The sequence below is a fragment of the Protomyctophum bolini genome (genome assembly GCF_963924005.1).
Source record: "Protomyctophum bolini genome assembly, chromosome: 10".
NCBI lineage: Eukaryota > Metazoa > Chordata > Actinopteri > Myctophiformes > Myctophidae > Protomyctophum > Protomyctophum bolini.
The window spans coordinates 15,474,952-15,498,135 of record NC_137871.1 but is presented as its reverse complement, the minus strand read 5'-3'; the positions used below and the strand labels follow the sequence as shown (position 1 = coordinate 15,498,135).

The window sequence follows — 23,184 nt, the reverse complement described above, 5'->3', positions numbered from 1 at the left end:
AACGTGCAAACTCCACACAGAAAGGCTATTTCGCCAACCCGACCTTGGGTATGGGCACTGATGACGCGGAGGAGGGAACACGCCCCCAGCACTGAGAGTAAGCGGGCATGCATCCTATATAGTCAACCAATAACAGGATAAATCGTCAAGTAGTGCCAAGAAAACATGCAAGACCTACAAAGTAACCATCAACAGGCTGTACATCTAAATAGCAGTGAACAAGTTACTTAATCAAATTGAATCAAGTTCAGACCAGACTGTAAAAAGGTTCAGACACATAGAATACAGTAATGAGTGATATTTGAGCTAGAGCTCTCTTATCTATAACATGGAGTGAGTGTGTGTGTGTGTGTGTGTGTGTGTGTGTGTGTGTGTGTGTGTGTGTGTGTGTGTGTGTGTGTGTGTGTGTGTGTGTGTGTGTGTGTGTGTGTGTGTGTGTGTGTGTGTGTGTGTGTGTGTGTGTGTGTGTGTGTGTGTGTGTGTGTGTGTGTGTGTGTCTGTCTAATCTGGAATGAAAAGCGTGAAACTTTACACACACACACTCTAGTAGGCCATGGAAGAATTCCCCCTCTTTTTTTCTGCATCATGGTGGTGCCTCATGGTTGTTTCACATTGTGGCCTATAACACTTAAACTGTAGGTGTTACGGGAGCTTTCAGAAAAGATAGAAAGAAAGTAAGATGGTACTGTATCAAAGTCAAAATACAATTTAACCTCTGCTCAAGCTGTCGTACAGCTCTCAACAGTAAAACATTTGGTGCTAGCGTCAGGGACCCAAGTTCACATTTAGAACATGAAAGTTATGGATTGTAGCTTTCAGTTCTGAATCCCCCCCCCCCCCCCCCCCCTCCCCTCCCAAAATAAATAAATTGCCTTTAAAATTGGCTGGGTCTTCTCACCAACTGCTTCCAAGGCTATTGCGTGTTCATTCTGCCATTTGGCATATACTTAGTTTCACCAAGTAAAAGTAAAATCAAAATAATTGCTCCTGACCCAACACAACACCTCTAATCTGCCACACGATGAGAGTTAACCCCAGAGGACCAGCACAATAATTAATAACGGAATGGAAATGGAACACCAGCCCCATATATTTAACAAACCCCTGACCGTGAAGACGACTTCCTGTGAATACACTAACAAGGACGGTGCGTGCATTTTTAAGAAACTGTAACAGTTAAGCCACCTGTTGTGTTTGATTTGAAGGAGACATTGATAACATAAGGATTGGGGCCTTGTAGCAGATGCTTCCATCTAACCAGTCTGCTGGGCTACTAATTAATCATGAATCTTCGGAATACTAAGTGGCATTTGAGAAGTCCCAGGGCACAGTTGTTTTTAGTTGGAACCATATTCCCGACGCACCTGCACTATGACAGCTAGCTGCCTCTTTTCCAGGTTCTAACATAGGCAAAAATGTCAAGGGACTTTTGTGTTCCAGCAAAGAGATACAAGTGTGAGGTTGGAGTGACATGAAACAAATAACAAACTATGGAAACACATACTTTGGGCCAAAAGTATGTCGTGTGTGAATATTTAGCGAGGAAGCTATTTGTCTTGTCTCTTACGATGCCAACCCATCAGTGAAAGTGACTTGTGGGATGCTGAGGATACTTTTTCTAAATAAGGAGCATCTTTTTACCCCCCTCTACAATTGACTTGCAGACATCAGCTGCTGTCAGCAGGTGTGATCATTTACCTCAGGCGAAGGTTACAAGGCTATTGCGTCTTTACAGTGTAGCGTTTCCTGTGTGAGCCTGAGTCCGGGGAGTGATGGCATATCTCCGTCAGCGAATCTATCTCTTGATATTCAGGCCTCTCGGCTGTCACACATGCTCAAACAGCAACAGAGATGTGACTACCACAATGGAAGAGAGGTGTCACTTATTGAATGACCCCCTCATATATTGGTGGAGAAAAACGAGGTGTCGGAACAAAAGTGGTAATAGACTGGAATACATTAAATTATGTCGAGGGCTCATTGGACTGGAACCAATTCTGCCCGTTTCTTTAAGGCACAGTTGACGGAGAATCAGAGGCAGAGCATGTTGCACCTATGTGTGCGGTGTGGCGGATTATGAGTCGGGGAAAGGGTGGGCTGGGCTGAAAGTAGGGGGTGAAAATCAATGTGCGCTCAAAATCATTCTTTTAGGCTCATGTTTGTGTTCCGTGTGACATTTCCATTAACGGCATGATGTGGGACAGACAGCGTGCACATCATTGAATTGACTATTTAATGATCATCAGTAGATTCAGTACATTGTTTTTTTTGTCACTAAATGGAGATTAATAATCATGAAAATAAGAGCACATTTGAGATTCCCTTGGTGCTTTCTCCTCTTAAGCAATTTTACAGCCCAGGGGAAATACCCACAGGGGGATTAAGTAACTATACTGCGCATTTCGCTGCAAACTGCAATCATTATCTAGCTAAATTATTTAGTTTATGAATATTTTTCATAAATGTTTATTGACCTGTTTTGATCCATTATAGCCACTTGTTTCAACCATTTCAAGTGGAACAAAAAATAAGTTTGATTTCTCCTTTGAGTTGGCTCTATACTCATTTGTGGCTATTGATTGGCTTCATACTTCAAAGTGCTCATAGTGAGATAATAAAAATAAAAACGCTCATCCATTCCTAAGTCCAGTAAAGTGAGCAAGGGAAAAAAATCGGTTCATTATCTAACACATTTGCATGTTGACGCTATACTTGAGCTCCACGGCTTCATCATTACGGAGACATAATGCCTCTTGTGACTCTTATTTGTCTGACATTTCAAAGGATTTTCAAAGTACATCTATCTAGCTTTCTCTCTCTCCCCGCCGTTCTCTCTAGTCTGGTAAACCTCACAGCATTGGCCATGAAAGCTGCTGGGATCTGCTATTTTGTTCTCCTTGGGATTGCTGCCTCTTCCCACTTGATCCAAACAGTCAGCTTAGGGAGCTTGTGGCACACAGGCGTACAAGTTGCCAAGGAGCTGTCACAGAGATGTCCGCACAAAGGATTTCTGCCGCAGACTGGTGCAGTTTGATATCCAAAACATCTCTTCCCTAGGTATTTGAATGTACATAGCAGTAGGGGTGATCCAATTGCATTCATGGAAAAAGATATTACTGCACGCCAAATACTGCAGACCTAGTTTAGTGGCAAAATGATAGATACACAGTCAAATCATCAGTGTTAATTTAACTGAGTGTACAAATGTAACCACATGGCTGCGTTAGGGTCCATTTTGGTTAAATTTATACAGTCACAGAGTTATACAGTACATGGATGCATTTTACAGCTTGATGAAACTGACCGCAGGGTTTTTATTTGGAGAATAATGGAGCTATGCAAAATATGTGATGCTATGCAAAACCAAATCTGGAAAATCTGGACTGCACTGATTATTGGAATGTAACTGTTTTTACCTAGAAACTCTACCTCTGCACTCTAAAGACAATGGGATAGATACGACAAAACCCCTACAGGAGGAATGTGTAGAAAACGTAGATGTTGCATTTCAATATGGTACCATAACATACTGAGAGTCCTGAGTTCATTACTATGTGTTCCAGATTAACCAACACTGTGTACTGTGACCCAGATAATTGTTGTTCATTGTGTCCTCTGTCACAATAGCCTGATTATTAAGAAAGAGCACACAGTAGTTGAGTTTAGACAAATTTGAAATTACACAATACTCTTTCAATTATTTTTTGCAGTATACAGTACTGTAGGTGTAGGTACATATAATTGATCCTGATTGATCAACAGTTTGATGTTGCGATCCTGATCGATCGTAAACATGTCTACTCTATCTACTCCCAAAGGCTCTGAATGTCACAACTACTTGTATGTGTTTCCAGGCTTATCAGCCTGCAGCCTACCGGTATGAGAGTAACGACGAATGACCAGGTGATCATTTAACCCAGCCATTGCAGTGCGTAATAACACAGTGCAATTACCCTGGCAACACAATCAGAGAGTGAGTGATTGAGTGAGTGAGTGATTGAAAACATGGCGTGCATATTGTCGAGGAAGCAAGGGAATGATGTCCTGAGTGGATAGATCAGCGGATCTCTCCAAAAATAAGAAATGTCCCTGGACAAAAACGGTGAGGCCTTCACAAGAAATTGGAGTTACAAATGGATAATTGAACACTGAGAATGTTTGTGTATTACCAGTGGACTCTTAAAATATTCATCAGATCACTCAATATGTGAAATAATTGGAAATCATCATCCCTATACTTTTAATTAATCAACATTCAGCGAAAACCAATTGCATCAATAATAGCTACACATGTGCATTAGCTAAAGCCCTAACCACACCAAATGCACACCATGCAACTCCTTGGGTCCAAACAGTTGCAAGGAGTTAATGCTAAAACTGTCCCGACCCTTTGGTGTGGTTTGGTCCAATTCCATGCGTTGAATCACTAGGGACGACGCACGTTAACATGCGCCAACGTGCAACAGGACATATTGCATGGGACATATTGCAGGGACAACGCTAAAACCGTCTCAACCCTTTGGTGTGTTAAGGGTTAACACAGAAGATACGACAAGAAGGAAGAAAAGTTAAATAAACAAGAGACGGCAAGCTTCAACTGTGGAAAAGCTCTAAAGAGAATTGGTGATTGTTGAGCAGCTGTCCATCTAGATTGTAGTGTCATCAGAGATTCCAGTGGGCCCAGAACCACAGACAGCACTCAATCAGTCTAAGCCTTCAAGCTGACCTTGCGCTGCAATCATCTTGCTACCGGGGATTAGGAAATCACTCAAACCACCTGGAAAGAAATGTTTGTTCACATGCTATGACTTTCATCATATCACAGAAAAAGCTAAAAATCTTCTCATTCCCTCGTTCCTTTTCATACATGGAATTGTAGAACTGCCCCAGTGTATTCAATTGCCACATTGTCCCTTTGAGCTTTTGACCTGTCTGCGTTGTAATTGTAATTGCTGTGTGATGGTACAGTATATATTATTACATAATTGCATATTTTATTAGCTTCAAAAGGGACCATTTTGGCCTGCCCATTTTTGGTAGTAGTGCATACACAATATCAAATTTCAATCACTTAATCTTTCTATTTTTTCAGGAAGTATTTATCCTTGGAATTGCTGCGTTCTTCAAAGCAATCATCATGTTTGACACGTATTCCCACTACAGGGAGAGTATAATAAAATGGCCCACTTTACTGTGATTTCTATTCATGTATTTGTTTTGTTTTTCTTTCCCAAAGGTCGCTTTGTGACAACATTTTGGTGTTTTCAGTCACTTTCAGTAGTTTGATTATGAATGAGGTGATCAAAGACAAACGATGAGTGAAATGTTTTTTGAAGTAGTGTCTGTTTTGAGTGTGACCTTCTGTTGAGAGGCATGATTGTGTTGTTGTTGATCTCAATTTTGGACCCATTTTACAAACACTTGCAGTTCCAGTAGCAATTGAAATTAACAACAATTGAAGTCTTCGTGAAATCATTTTAAGAAACTAGCTTTGTTTTGTCAGAAGTTGACATTTGAGATATTTGACCACAAAGCAGATACATATTTATTTCCTCATCGCCTTTCTATGAAGCAGCTATTGTGAATGACTGAATAGCTTACAGTTCAGTTAGGGTTATGGCTACAGGAATATGACTAGACAAAGGAACCAACATTTAGACACAACGCAGTCAGGCGATATCGGGGTGCTTTAGAAATTGTATGACATACGTCATGCTTATGCATCGTCTCTGTCCTAACTTTTTTTTAAAGATTTTGCTGACATAAATTGCATGTAAATTCTGCTTATAAGTCATAAGCCATACGTTATTCAATAACATACATTTACTCATACTGACTTCTTTTTTGGCTGTTTGGCTGTGATATAGAGTTGGCTGACTTAAGTCACACGTGTAATTTCTTGAGGTAAATCCGGATATTTCCAGAGAAAGCTATTAACTGTATGTTCTTACTTAAGCTGCATATATGTGCTCAACTTATTTTGAACAGTACATCCAAAATATTGAAATCAGCTGTTTGCAGAGCCTGCCCATACGATGCCAAATTGTCTGGGAGGAGTGGGATTTGAAATATTCCTCTTCAAACAAGCCTTTAATTCCAATGAATTACTTTTTTTTAAGCTGATCTGCTGTTGCTCAAATAAAATAGTCTGGTTGGCTATGTTGGCTTCATAAAAGAGACTAGGTTATTACCTACCTGCATGATACACCCTTGTGAGAGAACACTGCAGACATCTTCAATCCATGTGGACAGCTAAATGAACTCAGATGAACTCGAAGGGTTACAGTGATGGTGTGTTTTTTGACACAAGGTGGTACTGTATGTGTTATTCACTATATCGATGCATGCAGATTAGTTTATGCAGACTCCTAGATATTATTGTTAAAGAGCAAGGTTATTAGGCAGCTCATCAGACAAACATGAACACTCACAAATTGGGTCCGATTTGACAATGCATCATCTTTGTCTTAAACTTGAACTATTATTTTGAATACATCCCTTGCGTCAACCCAGTGTCCTTGAGAAGGCAGATAGAGTGAACATGTGGTTAATGTAGTCAAGACTCTAGACAAGACAAATGAACGTATATGATATCTGTTATGAATATTCATTAAAATCTGATGCCAGCTGTTTGAAATGAGCACCTGCTCAGAGTTAAACCTTGATGAAAACTTTATCTAAAAGACAAGATTGGTTTTCCAGTCAACCAATGGCAGACACTGCATGACTTTGAAGGTTGTTAGATCGCTGTATAGTTCACACTAAACAACTTTCTGTCTTGTAAATCAGGTGTCTTGAGTCATGGTATCCAGACTATATGACCAATCGGCAACAGGGGCCACACACTACAAGATCTTTCACCATAACACATCCCCGAAATGTCTGTCTGGGATATTGAGATACTGTGCAGGAGACTGGATGCTATTGTCCTAAATAGTTTCTTGATCCCCCCCTTTCTCTCTCTCTCTCTCTCTCTCTCTCTCTGTGCACATACGCATGCGTATGCAATTGCGCGTGCACACACACACACACACACACACACACACACACACACACACACACACACACACGCATGAAATAGCACACTGCTAACTACTGTAGTGTATATACTTTATCTATCTCTGTCTGTCTGTATCTTGTCTCTGTGGTCACAACACATTTCATACTACAGGATTAGGAATCACCAACCGGTCCAGATATCTAGCATGCTAGATGCATCTTTGAGTCCTCGGATCATATCTCGGGTCGCGTCTTTGAACAGTTCACATGTAGCGATGAAAACCTCGGGGAGGGAACGCCATTTGCTTCTGATCTAGGGCTTTGCTCTGAGCGAGTGGATAATGTAGTGTGAACTTGAACTTTTTGTGAGATAACTTACGTTACTAAAAGTAAAGATGTCCAAATGTAGTGAGAATCCTCTGTGCGGGAATGCATTGGGATGATGGGTTGTGAACCTTCTGCTCTAAACTAGTCCAAAGTATAAGCAAATGACTTTTGCACAGTGGGATGTGGTTTAGCTGTGGAGCGTTTCCACTGGAGTCGTCATACTGTACATTGACTTGGACTAGTCTTCACTAAATGTCAGAGCATTAGTACAAATGAGACAGGTTTGTTGGGGGTCATTCCTATCACACTACAATATCCTCCTCAGCCCAGTGGTGCTCGCTGTAACAGCGGCCTCATTACATCTCTGCTCCATGTGATACTTCCTGCATCCAATTACAGGACGTATTAGGGTAATTTCCTCTCGGTGTTGCATTTGCATCCTCTATGAGACAGGCAGTTGGGATGTCAGTCATTAATCATGGCTCAATGAGTGCTGTCAGAGCGTTGTCTTGCTTGTCAAATGGCTGCTCTCTAACTCCCTCCAGTTATCAAACCCAGATCTCTGACCCACCTGCTTGACAGGGTTGGAGGTGACCTCTTTTAAGCACACACACGTGTGTGTGTGTGTGTGTGTGTGTGTGTGTGTGTGTGTGTGTGTGTGTGTGTGTGTGCGTGCGCGAGCACACACACGTGTGCGTGTCTGTTTTAGTCTATCATGCAGAAGCACAAATTTTCCAATGCTTGAGATCCCAATTAGCTAATCTCTTGACTTTAATTGCTGCTTGTTTTGTCGAGGTTTGTGTTCCTGATAAAACAATCAGCTAATCGAGTTTAAGTTGACGAGAGTATGCAAACATAAGGGACACGGGAACAATTAGATATATGCCAATTGGATAGAGGAGAGGCAAGAGAAAAACTATTATTTTTTCGAGTGACAGTAAATCCATGCAAAAAAAAGAACTGTCAGATGGGAGAAACTGAAATTATTGCAGAATTTGAATTGGTTTTATGTCCGCTCTTCTTTTTGGTCACTTTAAATAACGGCTTGTGTCCATTATCTGCACACATAATTGCAATATTGATTTTCCCCTGGTGTTTCTTTCTTTGACTTGTCACTGTCATTGTTCCAAAGATGCTCTTGAAAGTAAAGGTTGACTCTGCTCAGAATAGCTGTTGTGGTGATGGGGATGGACCACTTACAACCAATTTATACTTCATCATACGACATCGTTGCATAGCAACAATACTGTAGCAGATCCACAAGCTCACAGCGCATTGCGACATGTCACAAGCTTGAAGATCTGATATTTTAGGAGAAAAACAACGAAGCTTTCTGAAAGATATTATAGTCTATAAAGACATGCCCAAAATAGATGCTTGAAAGTGGTTTATGATAATTAAGTGTATAAATGCTTGTAAACAGATACATAGACAGACTTACAGCCAGGTACATCTATAAAGATACAGGCATGAAAAATGCATGTCAAATGGATATGGCACATTGCAGTGCAGAACGTTGTGATATGATTACAACACAATCGCTATGGGGCGCTTATGTTTCATGCTCGCTTGAACATTACATGGTACAGTTGAGTCAAGTGTAAACAGATTTCAACTGTTTCTTTTTGTGCATAGGCCTACTGTAGCCTACAGTGCCTACTTCAACCATTTTGCTTTGTGCTATATTGCCTGTATTCATTTCCACCATTGATAATGCACCAACCAACAATGTTGCATGGGGGAAGATACACATACCATTGTGTATAGATGAGATGGATGGATGAATGATAAAGAGAGCACATATTCAGACTACATAGTAGGCTGACGGCATGACATCCCTTGCAGTGTTTTGCTTGCTGTTATTGTACTACATGACATCACAAACCAGACCATCTATTGTTCAAACAAAACCAAATCACCAAATCGAGCTTCCCTATGAATAGTGATTACACATTCAAAACACAAACACCACACATTGCACTGCAGTAAATGTCACCAGTGTTGTTTTTGTTTGATCTCACGGATATCAAAGAGTGCTACTGTGCTATTGGGGAGAATCTGGAGAAAAAAAATAATAAATAAAATGCCATGGCGAAACGGCATCAGGGACCTGCTGAAACATGCATGCACGGTGAACTTGAACGGAGTTGTCAGGCACGATGTGTGCTCTTCTGATCGTATAGATTTGCAGGAGTCCAGAGGCAGAGGAGAGCTATCACACATTCTGTGTTAACGTCTTAGCATTTTCTCTGATGTTCCACTTTGGTGCTAGGGGGCTAATGAAGATGTATGTTTTAACTTTTTATGTGCCTATATATATATTGAACAAATCAACAACTGGATGTATTTTGTATTCATTTAGCAAAGGAAGGTAGAGAGTGGGGCACCCACTGCAGTCACCCACTGACTGTAGTGGGTGATTTTAATTTAAAGAACATTTGTAATTTTGTATGCTCTGCGTTATTCTCATTCTATGTTGTGGTTACATTATGACCGTAAAATCTATCTTTCATCTAAAGTCTTTTTCAGTTACAGTGTTTGTGTAATGATAGAGGAGCTTTTTCTGGCATGGTTCAAGTCTGCTCATATTTTTGAGGGCAAGTTCAATGTTAATTACTGCCAATTACTAAGGCCTGTTAATGATCAGGGCCCTATACATTTATAATGGTGATGAGGAAGGTTGTCACTGTTGACATAGTTACATAAAGCTCTCATACAGTAAATGCTCAATTATGACGATGTCTGGACGTTACACCGGCTGTGGCATACTGTATGGTTATATTATATCACTGTCATGCTATTAAAGTAGGTGTGGAAAGTAACTAAGTACATTTACTTAAGTACTATTTTGAGGTATTTGTACTTTACTTTAGTATTTCCAATTACCAATACTTTAACTTCTACACCACTACCTCATGTCAGAGGCAAATATTGTACTTTTACTCCACTACATTTTTTTGACAGCTTTAGTTACTTTGTAGATGTGGATTATTATTACAAAACTACATTGCCCACTTACATTACCCCTATACATTTTGGCAAATAGCCGATTTACAAGCTCACAATGCGTCGTGATGTGAGGCATTGTGAGCTTGTAGATACCCTATTTTCAAAAGATGTGTATACAATACATTTGAAAACTTGACATAAGATGTATTCAATTCCTCACCTGGCCACTCATGGGGTATTGTTCTTATGGACACTACACCCAAATTAATGCATGGTATTCCCTTCCTCCCTTTCTTTTCTTTTTTTAACCAGAAGCCATATACTGTAGGGTTTATTGATTCAGCTGTCATACAGAAACCATCATAATATTCTGGTGAGGTTCAGTTCTATACTGTACACAATACATTGCATCAACTTGTTTTGAATTGCATTTCCTTACCATTCGCATATAGTACACTACAGTATGTACAGTGTGTATACAGCACACACACACACACACTCACTCACTCACTCACTCACACACACACACACACACACACACACACACACACACACACACACACACACACAACACACAACACACACTCTGTCTCTGCTTCACTGGTATTAACCCACCATTGTACAATTATCATTATCGAGATTGATTTGTTTAATTTGGATGATTCCTGATCCACAGTAACCAGTTCATAAGGCCACGTTTGAAAGTTATATCACTGTTTTGACTGAGTTGTCAATTAGCATTGCAGGGTGGATATATTAGTTCTAAGGTATCTGGAATCATTTTCATTAACATTTTATTTGTAATATGATTTCCCTCCAGTCAGAAATTCATACAGTTGTAGATGTATTGTTTTCCTGAAAAAATACAATTCATTTTCAGTAACAAAACTTACCACATTTTTATGCAACCATCGTCCTTGTTTCCATGACCAATATCGAGAAGTGAAATCTTTGCATGTAAACTTGACTGTCCCCTGGATGTCGTTGGCATGTCTCAGATGCAATTTTCTCATTTATGAATAATTCACTAGATATTATTCCAAAGGTCATCTTAAAGTAATTAGTATCCTGCTGTTGACTAAACAGCCTCAAGGTACCTGATGGCCAGTTTAATTACAATTTGAAATGAGGACCCTGTTTGACAATCACTATACTGTATGTTCTGCAATGTTCCAACAGATGACACCTTGAGAGCTATGTAGGCTTATAATAAGTATCAAGCTCGTTAGCAGAAAATATGTGCGCGTGGTTGATTGAGTGTGCTGTTAAGATCACAAAAGTTCTTGTTAGCGTATTCTCACTGAGAATAGGTTGCAATTATTGGTGTATAGCTGTATGTATATGTGTGTTTTGACAGCGCAGATATCCTTGGCATAATCATCATCTCATGATAAGCCAATTACCACGGGAAACTAATGGGCCAGCTCGTGGGCAATTGTCTTTTAGTTAATTGAGAAGGACAAAGCATAATGTTACAGAGCGATGACACGGTCCAGTAAACCATTGGCTTTTTACAAGGTGCAAGACATGTCTCTTTGTGTCGCACAAGTTAGGAGTCATCGCCGACAGATCCTGTCATGTCCTATTGTCACGAACATCAACCTCTGCACTCTATGCCAGAGGTTTGTTCTCTGAGGGCTATGTATTCAACAGAGAACTGTGGCAGAATCTTTAAACCAAAAGGGCCTCCGGTAAGGTACAGTAGCCCAGGGCGATGGGGAAGGTACTGCAGACTTTGAGTCATCAAGGCTGTAATGGACGGATGGATAGGTGGGTGTAGACCGACAGGCAAACTTTTCACAGCCAAGGACCAAAAAGAATGTACCGGTATATCTTTGTAGTAAAGTTCACATGTCATGTCTAAATCAGAGCTGTCACTCTTCAAAATGAATTTGGAATTGAACCTTTTATAATGTCATCTAGGGCTGGGTATCATTCAAACATTGTCGGTACTGTGTCCCGTACCAATACCTTGATTTCTGAATGATACCAATTTTATGAAATGCAATTTTTCAAAAAGGTAATTTCATTACATATTATAGTACTATACATTAACATAACTATTAACTCTTTATCCATTTTCATTGAAGAAAACATCATTTTGGATAAGAACAATTACATACATGCAATATACTGAATACTTTTTGCCTCACCGGCAAGCATTGTCGTGACTTTGTTAAACAAATTACCTTTATTAAAAGAAATCAAACAAAACGTAACATTTAACAACATCTGATAACGTATTAATCATTCCATACAGAATATAGTACTGTAAGAAGCTGAAATTAAATGGAAATGTCAGTTTTTGCTGCAGTACTGCTCTCACAATTCTAATCATAGAAATGATTTAGGAACGTTGTACAGCACGACTCTTATTGTGGCTGGCCAGGTGGAAAGTATTTGTGAACTTACGTGCCAAAGACTTAATTAACTAATTAACCTGTTGGTCAGAAATTATAAATGATGTAGTCTAGTCTAGAAAATAACTGAATTTAACACCTGCCATGGATGTACTAAAAGAAAAAAACTGTCCCCAGCCACAGAGCTTCCATTTGCGTGGGTGTAACACATTAGGTGTAAACGTACTTAAATCCCACAGGGACAAATGGTGTGATTGTCTTGTGTTTGGTCCGGTAAGAAAGAGGAGAAAATGCCAATAACACTTATACATTTTATGAACAAACTGGAAGTACTTATTTAGCGATCTGTGGGAAAAGTTGTTGTGTACAGCACTGTCCTTTTCCAGTCATAGTTCAGTCATAGTTTTAGTCATCATGGCTTAGTTTTAATTTAGTTTCCATTTTGTTTCGTCAGTGAAAAAAGGTAGTCGACGAACATTTTTCGTCATAGTTTTTGTCGACGAAAACAACACTGATACAGAGACCTCCATATACGTTGCTGTATAGGCATTAAAGGGAACACAGAAATACATTTGGTACGTACAGTTCAACTGAATTCTAACTCGATACAACACACCTCTGATATACATGCCAAGTTTGAAGTCAATCGGTCAGGCGGTGGTCAAGTTATGCGAGAGGCAGTCACATTTATAGATAGATGAAATGTATGCATAATTCATATGATATGGAATACTAAATGGGGGCAATTTCATTAGCAAATATAAATACCTACATTACAGAGGAGAAAATGGCAAAATAGCAGCAGTGTATGACCCCTCATTTCAATGTGAAATAATATCTAACTCCATGTAGTTTCCTGATTTTTCTTTTCTTTTTTCGGGCCAGTTTTTAAATAAACCAGTGATTCACATCCTTTAATTAATGGATGATGTCAGGGCGCATTTCACATGGCAGAGTAGAATGATAATTTCCCCATGTTTGTGCTATACCGATTGTAGTTGCTCCCTCTGGTGTTGTAGCTGTGGCCCTGTGTGTCACTCACTTTGAAGAAGTAGTTAGACAGGTGCTAGGAATCTGTCAGTGTCTTTTTACCAAAGTGTAATTTATTATCAGAGTCAAGTCAGAACCGAGGGCTTCCTCAATCTGCATTTTGTCCTCGCCAGAAACCAAGAGGTCTTCTATGATTTGTAGGATAATTTCTGTAAGTGAAGTATTGATATGACAAAACCACAGCATAAAATGAAGGACAAGCATAAACCATTCTTACTTTGAAGACTCAATATTTAATGGCTCAAGTAAAATTCCAAGAAAATCATTTTACCACATGGAAAGTCATAATTATTATTATCATTATTTTATTTATTTTTCATAGATTTTGGTGGGATATCTTACAAAGGCATGACAACACACATATAGCTTTAACTGACCAACACATAACCGCTGGCAAGCATTTTAGCTTTCTTTCAAAGCAACCTTGACCTACTCTCACCGATGACTAATTTACAAGCATATACTTATATCTCATAGCAGGTTTTAGATATAGTTTTATACAAGATACATGTGTGTGCACAAAATATCCTGGCAAGACACATGCCAGTATACAGACTTGTGTGGGTTCACGAACGCACGCACACACACACACACACACACACACACACACACACACACACACACACACACACTATGTCTTATGCACACACCTTCCAACACAGCAATATTATGCATATAGCCATTTACAGTAGAACAGAGATTGTCGTCTCATCATTTCATATTTGAAATTCCTCTTCATCGCCATACTGATCCAGCGATTAACATGTTACTCATTATGTTATTCTAGTGTGGCACCTGTTTTTATAATTTCGTAGGGGTACTGCTATATACAATTTAAAATGTTTCACATTTATGTGCACTGTATATGTTGTAAGCATACGTCACAAGGTTTGAATGTGTATACTGTGTAACATTTTGATGTTGTCCCTGATAGGACAGACACACAGAGCGGTAAACATCAATTCTGATATTGACATGGAATCATGAATTACGTAATCAAAGTGTCAAAAAACAGCTTTGCTGGTCCAAACAGCTCATGCATATAATGAGGCAGGTTGACACGCAGTGAACATGACACATACTTTTCGAATCTAACGTCGCTGGAAAACCCAAATCATTGAAAAAACATTTGACATCCAGGCTTTTAGTATACTATTAGTATGGTCTGGGGCTTTAGAAAAGTACAAAAATGACGAAGGGGGTGTAATCATGCAAATAAGTGATCTCTTCTAAGCGTTTTTCAGCACTTTCAGGTTTAATTGTCCACTGTCCATTCATTGTTTGTGAAACATTAAAACCTTTGGCAACAAGTGACACCATTTACTAAGAAGACTATGTGCCACTTATCCACTGAAATACTAATACACATTCATATTGCATTTTTTTTTTTTTTTTTTTGCTTTTTCTTAACAAATTTTGATATCACCATTGTACTTCTACATGGGACACGGTCGGTGCTCAAACAAAATGGGAGACTGCAGGAGACCAAAAGGAAAATAATAATCATCTATTGTTTTGTATCCAAAATAACATCCTATTAATGTACATTCATGCAGATGTTTCCATTTTGTTTAAAATCAGTTTATCTAGATGCCAAAAAAAAACTTTATAACATTTAAATAACGTTTTGTGGACAGAGAGTGCTAAAAGATTGAGGGGTATCAGCTACATAATGCATTACTGCATTAATGCTATACATGTGATTCAGTAAATATTTTTAAACAAATCACTTTAAAGTTTCTTACTATAAAATACAGTGACAATATGCCATCACATTATGTATGTACTGCTCGTCTCTCTCAACCAGATACAAAATTACCCATTTTGTTATTGTGAAATACTCCCACAGACACTCAAAAAAAGGTATTGTTTCTTGACTCTGCAACCACAACCCAAACCAATATTTCATTAGGCTTACTTTGAAACCCAACAAAGATTTGTTGGGTTTCAGGCTACACACAGAGCCTCACTTTTGATTCAGTTTGACTGACAAATCTTGCAATTACATCACAATTTATTCTTTTGTGTGTTTATTTTGACTTGATATGAATTGTTAATGCTATATCCTCAAGTTATTGATGTTGTTTCACGATAACGAGAACGTGACATAATACATCTGGAGAAAATAATATAAATTCCTCAATTAAACCCTAATTAGATTCCCAAACATGGGACATTCATAAGAAGGTTTATTTAATTTTGTTGTTTGTTTTTGAGTGAAAATTGAATTCATTTTCCCAATTGACTCGAGATGGATGGTATTGGTCCTGACTTGCCCTTGACCCATTGTGCTTCTGACTGATATAATTTCACTGAATCACGACACAATCCTCTTAATAATTATAGCAGTCTTGACCCCAGGTGTCACGGAATAGTAGCAGCAGCCAGGAGCGTGCAAACACAATTTGACTTGGCCCATCCCTAGAGAATGTCACCTTGCATTATAGATTTACACCTATTCCCAAGTCTCTGATATCGCTAGAAAATGATTTCTCTAAGCTCTTTAGCTGAAAGCCTGGCTTGGAGTATTAGACAGAATCATTATATTATGTGTGTTTTTTATATTTAATTTAGGGATGGTGCAGTTTCACATAATTACAATAAAACTGTCAGAACAGGGTCCCTATGTGTTGTACACAGTTTATAGCCAATGGCTGTTTCCAACTCCTGTCCCTAGTTTGGCATTTTAAAATAGAGTATTTGTTTTAAAGGATATGGGAGATCAGTAAACTTGATGAGTGTAATGTTGTTTAATTATTATCATGGACTATAGGAATGTTGTAAAATGAATGTCACTTAGTGCTTTAAACCAGTAATGATCCTAAACACACCCATTCTCTTCTCAGCTTAGTCATTAGCAGCATTGCAATATTATACGCAACAGATGTGGCGCTGGAGAAGAAGCTGGCAGTGTGATCACACCTGAACAGGATCAACAATCAGTCATAGGGTAGGGGGCCCCGATAAAATAGCTTTTACCCAGCCAGGCCCATTGCGACTTACTGCTGTTCTGTCAGCATCTATACGAAGTGGGAGGTCGATATATTAAACTGTGAAGAGAAACTAAACAGCTTGAAAATGCAGAATTCTTAATTAATACAAAGAACATTAGAGTTGTTAATTATATGATGAATTGCTGCAGGAAGATGTCAAAAGAAGCTTCTATTTTGGGGACACTGTCCGCACTCTCCTGTTGCTATGGCACGCATTACAGGTTTCTGGCTAGGCGGGAGCACCATTTTAGATCTTTCAACAACAATGATTACCGCTATGAAGATCACACAGTAATTACACTGTTGTGAGAATGTCGTAATTGGCTCCATACCACTTATCGTGTGTATTGTTCTGAGTGATGAAGAGTGGAGAATGTGAGAAATACAAAGAGAGGAGGAAAACAAAGGCATCATTTCCAACGTGCATCTGTCTGTGCCTTTCTAGACTAAGCTAATGAGATAATGTTGGGTATAAACAAATATTAATAGAGGTGGCAGAGTCTGAGCAATCACCATATGGAAAACATCTTGGGTGTGACTGTGCAAGTGTGTTTTTTACTTTAAGATTTTGTGTAAGGAGGTGTGTTGAGAACATAGAGTACCATAGAATATCGGTGCAGCCTTCTGTTGGCCTAGTTATGCATTGTAGACTTTTTTTTTACCCTTCTACAGTCCCCTGACCAAAATAGACTTCTGAAACATGTTCCGGCTAGAGGGAAGAGACATCTTCTACAAGGAGTTGGAGCTGCATGACATACTAAGCAATACTTCACCAGAGCTTGAACATAAACATCCTCCACCCAGAGCTCACAATTAGCATTTAGCCAGCTTCAGCTTGCTCCATACAATATGCTCTATTATTTGCATTTGTTTATATGCAAGGTAATTGTCTTTCACTTTGCTCGCTGTTCCACTGAGCTGGGGTTCAGTGAGTGTGAAGCGCACAGAGTCCTTTCTGATGATTAAAAACAAACATCACCAAACTGAAGGCAATAACATCATTTTTTTTCGTTTTTCATTTTTTTGTTGTTTTTTTGTTTTTTTTGTTGTTGTTTTTTCTGTGATGGAACTACTTTGGTATAGAATAACCGTTTACATACTACAGTATACATGGATCTGGTATGTAAATACTTAACATCCTTCCTTCAAAAGGTTCACTTTTTCGTCTACATGACATCATCTTAAAAGCAGCCGCTGCTGGGTTCTTTTCGCTTGCATGGAGCTGATCATAGTTTGTCAAAGACACGCACAATGATCAAAGAGTCACTGACAGAGCAATCTACGGATAGAGTGGTGTGTATGTCGGATTGACAGATTCTCTTTGTTTGTCTTACAACTGGTGCTCGTGTAAGAAGGAAGCGCTACCGCCGTGGCTGGAGGTCTGCTGCCCGGGTGTGGAAAAGCTAGCCAGGGGGATGACCTTCACGGGGTCATCTTTCTTACTGTGTCTATCCAGGGTGTGGTAGAACTGTGGCCGGCTGATCCCTTTGTCCAGTTCATCTTTTTTGGGCACAGACCTGCCCAGGGTGTGACGGCCATCCATGAGCCCCATGCTGCCCATGCTGCCTTTGCCACCCCGGGCCCAGCTTTGCTGGAAGCCGAAGGAGGGGAGTGGGGTATTGGCAGATGTGGTGGTGGCAGTGGTGGAGGTGGGGCTGTTGCTACCGGGAGACTGGAATGGGGCCAGGGCTGGGGGCATCCAGCAGCTGTCAGAGTGGCCCAAGATCAGGCACTCCTGGGTACAGGTCTCGGAGGCCTCAGCCAAGGCTTTCTGCAGGTTCACCTCTATAGCTGATAAGAAAGAGAGAGAGCGACAGACAGACAGACAGACAGACAGACAGACAGACAGAAACAGATAATGGGAGAGAGATAATTAATTAACCATGCCACCAAACAAGGCTGAACTCTGAAGATAGAGTAAGTGCAGGTGCAAGAATGAAATTGTAAATCATGAAGTAAATAGAATAAAGTTGTCCTTTTATCAGCGGTTGACCCGCAAACTGTTGGCCTTTTAGCAAAATGAAAGTCATGATAAATGTTTCATTTCATGTTTGTAATGAGAAAAGCAGCAGCAGAGCATTTAATTTCCATTGGTATTCCCCTGACTCTGTCTGTTTACCTACAATATGCAATGAATTCCCTGTAGCTTAATTAAAGTTAGATGGGGAAAAACTGTCTCTCTGTTTGTGTCTTAGATTGGCTTATCTGTATTTAATATTTAACAGACATCTTAAAAAAACATTGTTTATTTGAATAGCGGCACACCTCAAACCCCTTTTGATCTTTCTGCCTCCAGCATAAAGCTGGTCACATAAGACAAAGGCAGAATTGTAGGCGCAGAATAAAAACCACATGTCTACCTGTATCCTTGGGATGTGTATTTTAGTGAGCATGTTTGCCACATTCAAGGTGGTAATGAATGCACTATAGTTGAGAGCGACCGCATTTGATTTGCATGCGTTTGCAAGGCTGGGGGTCGGGGGTTCGGAAAGTGAGGGAGCACGTGGCGAATGGGCGAGGCTAAGCACTCAAACTATCTTATCTCATTATGCCTGCACTGACATCACATGTGGAATGAGTCCGGGACGGGGGCCTCGGCATTGAGCCCCAGCAATAAAGCCTGTCAAAGCAGATAATTAGAATGTAAAACAGTATGCACTGAGGCAGTGCTATGCATCCTAGGCTTCGCAAAGAAAAGAGGGGTCCTCGCTCCAACATCACATCACTCCTCCAGGCCTCAACGTCAAGCTGTCACCTAGAAATAATTCAACATATTTGCATAAGTAAGAATGCTATCAATAATTGAGCGGTCTTAGGCCCTGCTATAGTGCAGCCACCGTTTCCCCTCATGTAGACTACACATTCTGCATGCTCTGTTTAACTCTGTTCCCCAGATGTCGGCAGATCTCAAACAATGTGTCTTGTCACCTTGTTTATTGTTTCATGTGGTTCTGCAAATGTTTTAAGACTAATATTCTCATTGAATAAGATTCAAAAGATTGAAGGAAACAACTTAGGCTTTAATTATGGTAACGGTGTCGGAAAATGAATCTCCTGGTGTGAGTTGTGGGGCTATATTTGGAGTGTGTGCATGTAGCCTACCTACGTGGAGTAAAATCTGTCCTCCATATTGAACTGGAGCCTTGGAGCAGGAGTGTATAAATCCCCTGAGCGGTAAATGTGTCACCTTTCAGAGGGTCACTAACTTCATTAAGGCAAAAATGCATGCCGCTCACTCATTCTCTGAGCAAGCACAATAGGTCTGAGCCAAGTCCTTGCCGTTCCCTGACTCAATCTTTCCCCAAGTGTTTTCTGCTGTTGTCAATGCCTTTTCAAGGTATTGCCTTTTTTGACGGCATAACGCTATTAGTATAGACTTATTATTCCATAGGCATGCCATGCACTGACACACACACATGTGTACATGTACATATCTTTGCTGCCGGGCAGAAACGTTTCATCTCCCAATTTCATCCTATTATGTCCTATATTTTATAATTATTTTGTCTAACAGTCCCCCCCCGTCCCCGTCCCCCATGTTGAAAGTGGTTACGTCTGTCTGTGAGATAAGTGAAAATAATTAACAGAAGCTTGTGACTAAATAATAACTGCATTGGATTTATTAAAATGTAAGTCTTTTTTCCACATGAAATTTAACAGTTTTGCACATACAAGGTTTCTGCCCAACAGCAATGACATGCATCTTAACCAAGGTGTTTTGCTCCTTTCTCTATCGTAAACGATCAACGCATGTAAGGGGGAAGCTGCCTGTAATGTGCTTTACACATGAAAGGTATGCCGTGGCTCCATGGCACCCTGGGTGAAAACTACATGAACTCACAGTGCTGCTGTGTCAACAGCCTTGAGTGCTTCCATTTTTTTTTTGCATCCAGCATTTCACATTAAACAGCTCAAAGAGATGTAGCCCTGTGCCAGTTTCTATTCCGTGGGGATAGGTTGGCTAGGTGGTGATGATGGTGGGGGCGAGCACGGACTGAGTGATGTCGCTGACAGCTTTAGCTGGCTGCTTTCGTCAGCCAGAGGCACACCGTTGCCTGGCGTGTGATGTGTGCTGCTTAAGTGAGTGTCTTTGGTATTCAGGGGAAACAACTGTACCCCTGCGGAGGTTTTGCAAGGAATCACACGCAACTGATACCGCAGGTCCCCTGTTGATATGAATCCTCTTTTCCTCTTTTCCTTCAAGGAAATTTGAATGACAGACAAGCAGGGATAATGGCTGACGATGGGGGATAATAGATTGCACTGTTGAAATCGGGCATACCTCCACCTACCCAAGATGATTCAGCTTAGTTTGAATAGTGCTGATGTGATTGAAACAGACACAACCTTACTCTGGAATTCAGACTTTGTAGATTCGAGTCTATGTCCATTAACCTAATACTTGGAACAAATGACAGCTGTTGACTCCAAATTCTGCACAGCACCCAACTCCCAGATCCACCGAATAGCCTACGGGCTAGTGTGACTGTGAGATCATAAGGACATCTATTATCCATGTTCTTAGGTTGTTTCTCCAGATGCCCTGTGGGAGCCCAGCCGGGCTCCTAACTGATCTTAAGGGCTTGCGCAAGGTCAATACCACAGCGGTAGCCCATGGCCACCCCATTCTGCAACATCAACACATCCTCAGGCAGGCCAAAGATCGAACGCGTATGTGTCCACCTTCGACTGACCTTCTGTCCTTACAGCAAAACTTAACAGCTTGTACAAACATTTGACGCGGGTAAAACACGAGATATGATAATACTAGTGTAAGGGTTCTTGTAGAACATAGACAGTGGTTTATTACTTTAACTGCATGCATTGTGAGATCTCTGCAGACGATGTACTTTTACTATTTAAGCACTTACCTGCAGTGTAAGCACATGATTTCCTGCATCTTAGTCATATATCCTATTTGAACAGATGATATCCAGCTTCCCCAGCATTGGTGCCACCGATGCTGAATGAAGGTACTCTACAGTAATGCTGATACTACAGTAGGAAGTTATAGCAGAAAGCTCCAGCAAGATACTATCATGACAATAAGCTTGACTTAGGAATAAAGGTTGCTGATTTGATTTAAAGATCATAGCCAAAGCATGACTGAATCCCAAGAGGTAGTGCCCTTTCTTTCTTCGTAATGCAATATTTGGAATGTTGACTTCGTTATTTGCATCTAAGTATCATCTTTTTCTTACAGCAGTAGGCATTCCATCTGTTTTATTTTTCTATGATCAACATGAAATTCAATAATGCAAATGTCAGACAGACAGACAGACAGACAGACCATTTGCCACACTATTATAGGTCTTCTTCATTACAATTGTTAAGGGATATTTACCATGATTGCTGATTGTCTTATTGACAGAGGTAGTTACATCTTAATGAGCTACACATTAAGGTCTGTACACGTGTCATGATTCCACTCATTATGTTAGCATGCACAAACGCATCATTGCTAATTAAAAGGATAATTGCACACATCTAGGACATTAAAATCATTGCACAACCATCAGGATGGCATATGCCCCGGCTCTGACATGCACAGTAACGCTTGACACAAGGTACTAATGATTTACTGTAGCTTGGGAAACTGTAAAACCCATGTATTTAATTACAGATGAAAGTTGCATGCATATAGCTATACTGTATCTCCTATTTAAGTTACATCTAATCTTGATATGCACACCGCATGGGCTTAATTCACTGTTCTTTACTTCAATATCCTGTCAACCCTTTCAAAGGAACCTTGAATAGCAGAGTAGCAAACTCATTTATATGCAGGAATCCATCTTCAACATTTTTTATAGTGAGTTTTAATTGGGTCTCACTGAGTCCCAGTCCAATCGTGTACCTTGTTGAAATCTAAATTCAGACCCCTAAGCATGAATTAATGGTGAACTATTGGAAAGAAGATATTTAATTTCTAATCTCTGGCAGCATGTGACAAACATGGGATTTATATTTAGGCCAAAAAAAGGTTTCTGTTTTGAAAACATTTAATACAGTATGACCAGTCTAAGCCATATCACTTCATGCAGCCTCCCTCTTAATTAATTCAGGATCCACAGGGTTAACGGTGCCAGAAAAAAGAAAGCAAAGAAGATTACTGAGCTGTTTGAGATGTTTAAACAAGTGACCTTGACTCCCATCAATAGTCATGGAAACATATTAGTACCACAGTACCACTAATGGTGCACTCACCACAAGTACCATAATGTTACTATTCTCTTCTTTCTTGTTTTGTACTGTATGATAGACAGATAGAGCATGAGATGGTGTGGGATACAGAGACATCTAGAGAGACAGAGAGAGAGGAAATGTTTGTCCACATCTGGAGAGAGTGGAAGAGGGAAATGTGAGCATGTGGGTGATTCGGTCAAACAAATGAAAGGGAATACGTAATTGGGTTTGTAATTACCTAGACTATCCCTTCACGGACCTAGCCTTGTACCTACTCACAAAACGTACAATCTGGATATGGAAATGAACGGTCATTAATA

The 23,184-nt window shown here is 39.9% G+C and overlaps 1 protein-coding gene across 3 annotated transcripts in view; it reads right to left on the bottom strand.

Moving 5' to 3' along the window:
- Window positions 1–18,008: 18,008 nt before the first annotated feature.
- Window positions 18,009–23,184, bottom strand: part of pcdh11 (protocadherin 11) — a gene marked incomplete at both ends in the record, with an annotated part of 145,804 nt that continues 140,628 nt past the window's right edge. For all 3 annotated transcript variants that reach the window (XM_080773549.1, XM_080773550.1, XM_080773551.1), the window contains one exon: window positions 18,009–18,469. In XM_080773549.1, the coding sequence (XP_080629675.1) occupies window positions 18,009–18,469 (461 nt within the window). The remainder of the gene's footprint in view (window positions 18,470–23,184) is intronic.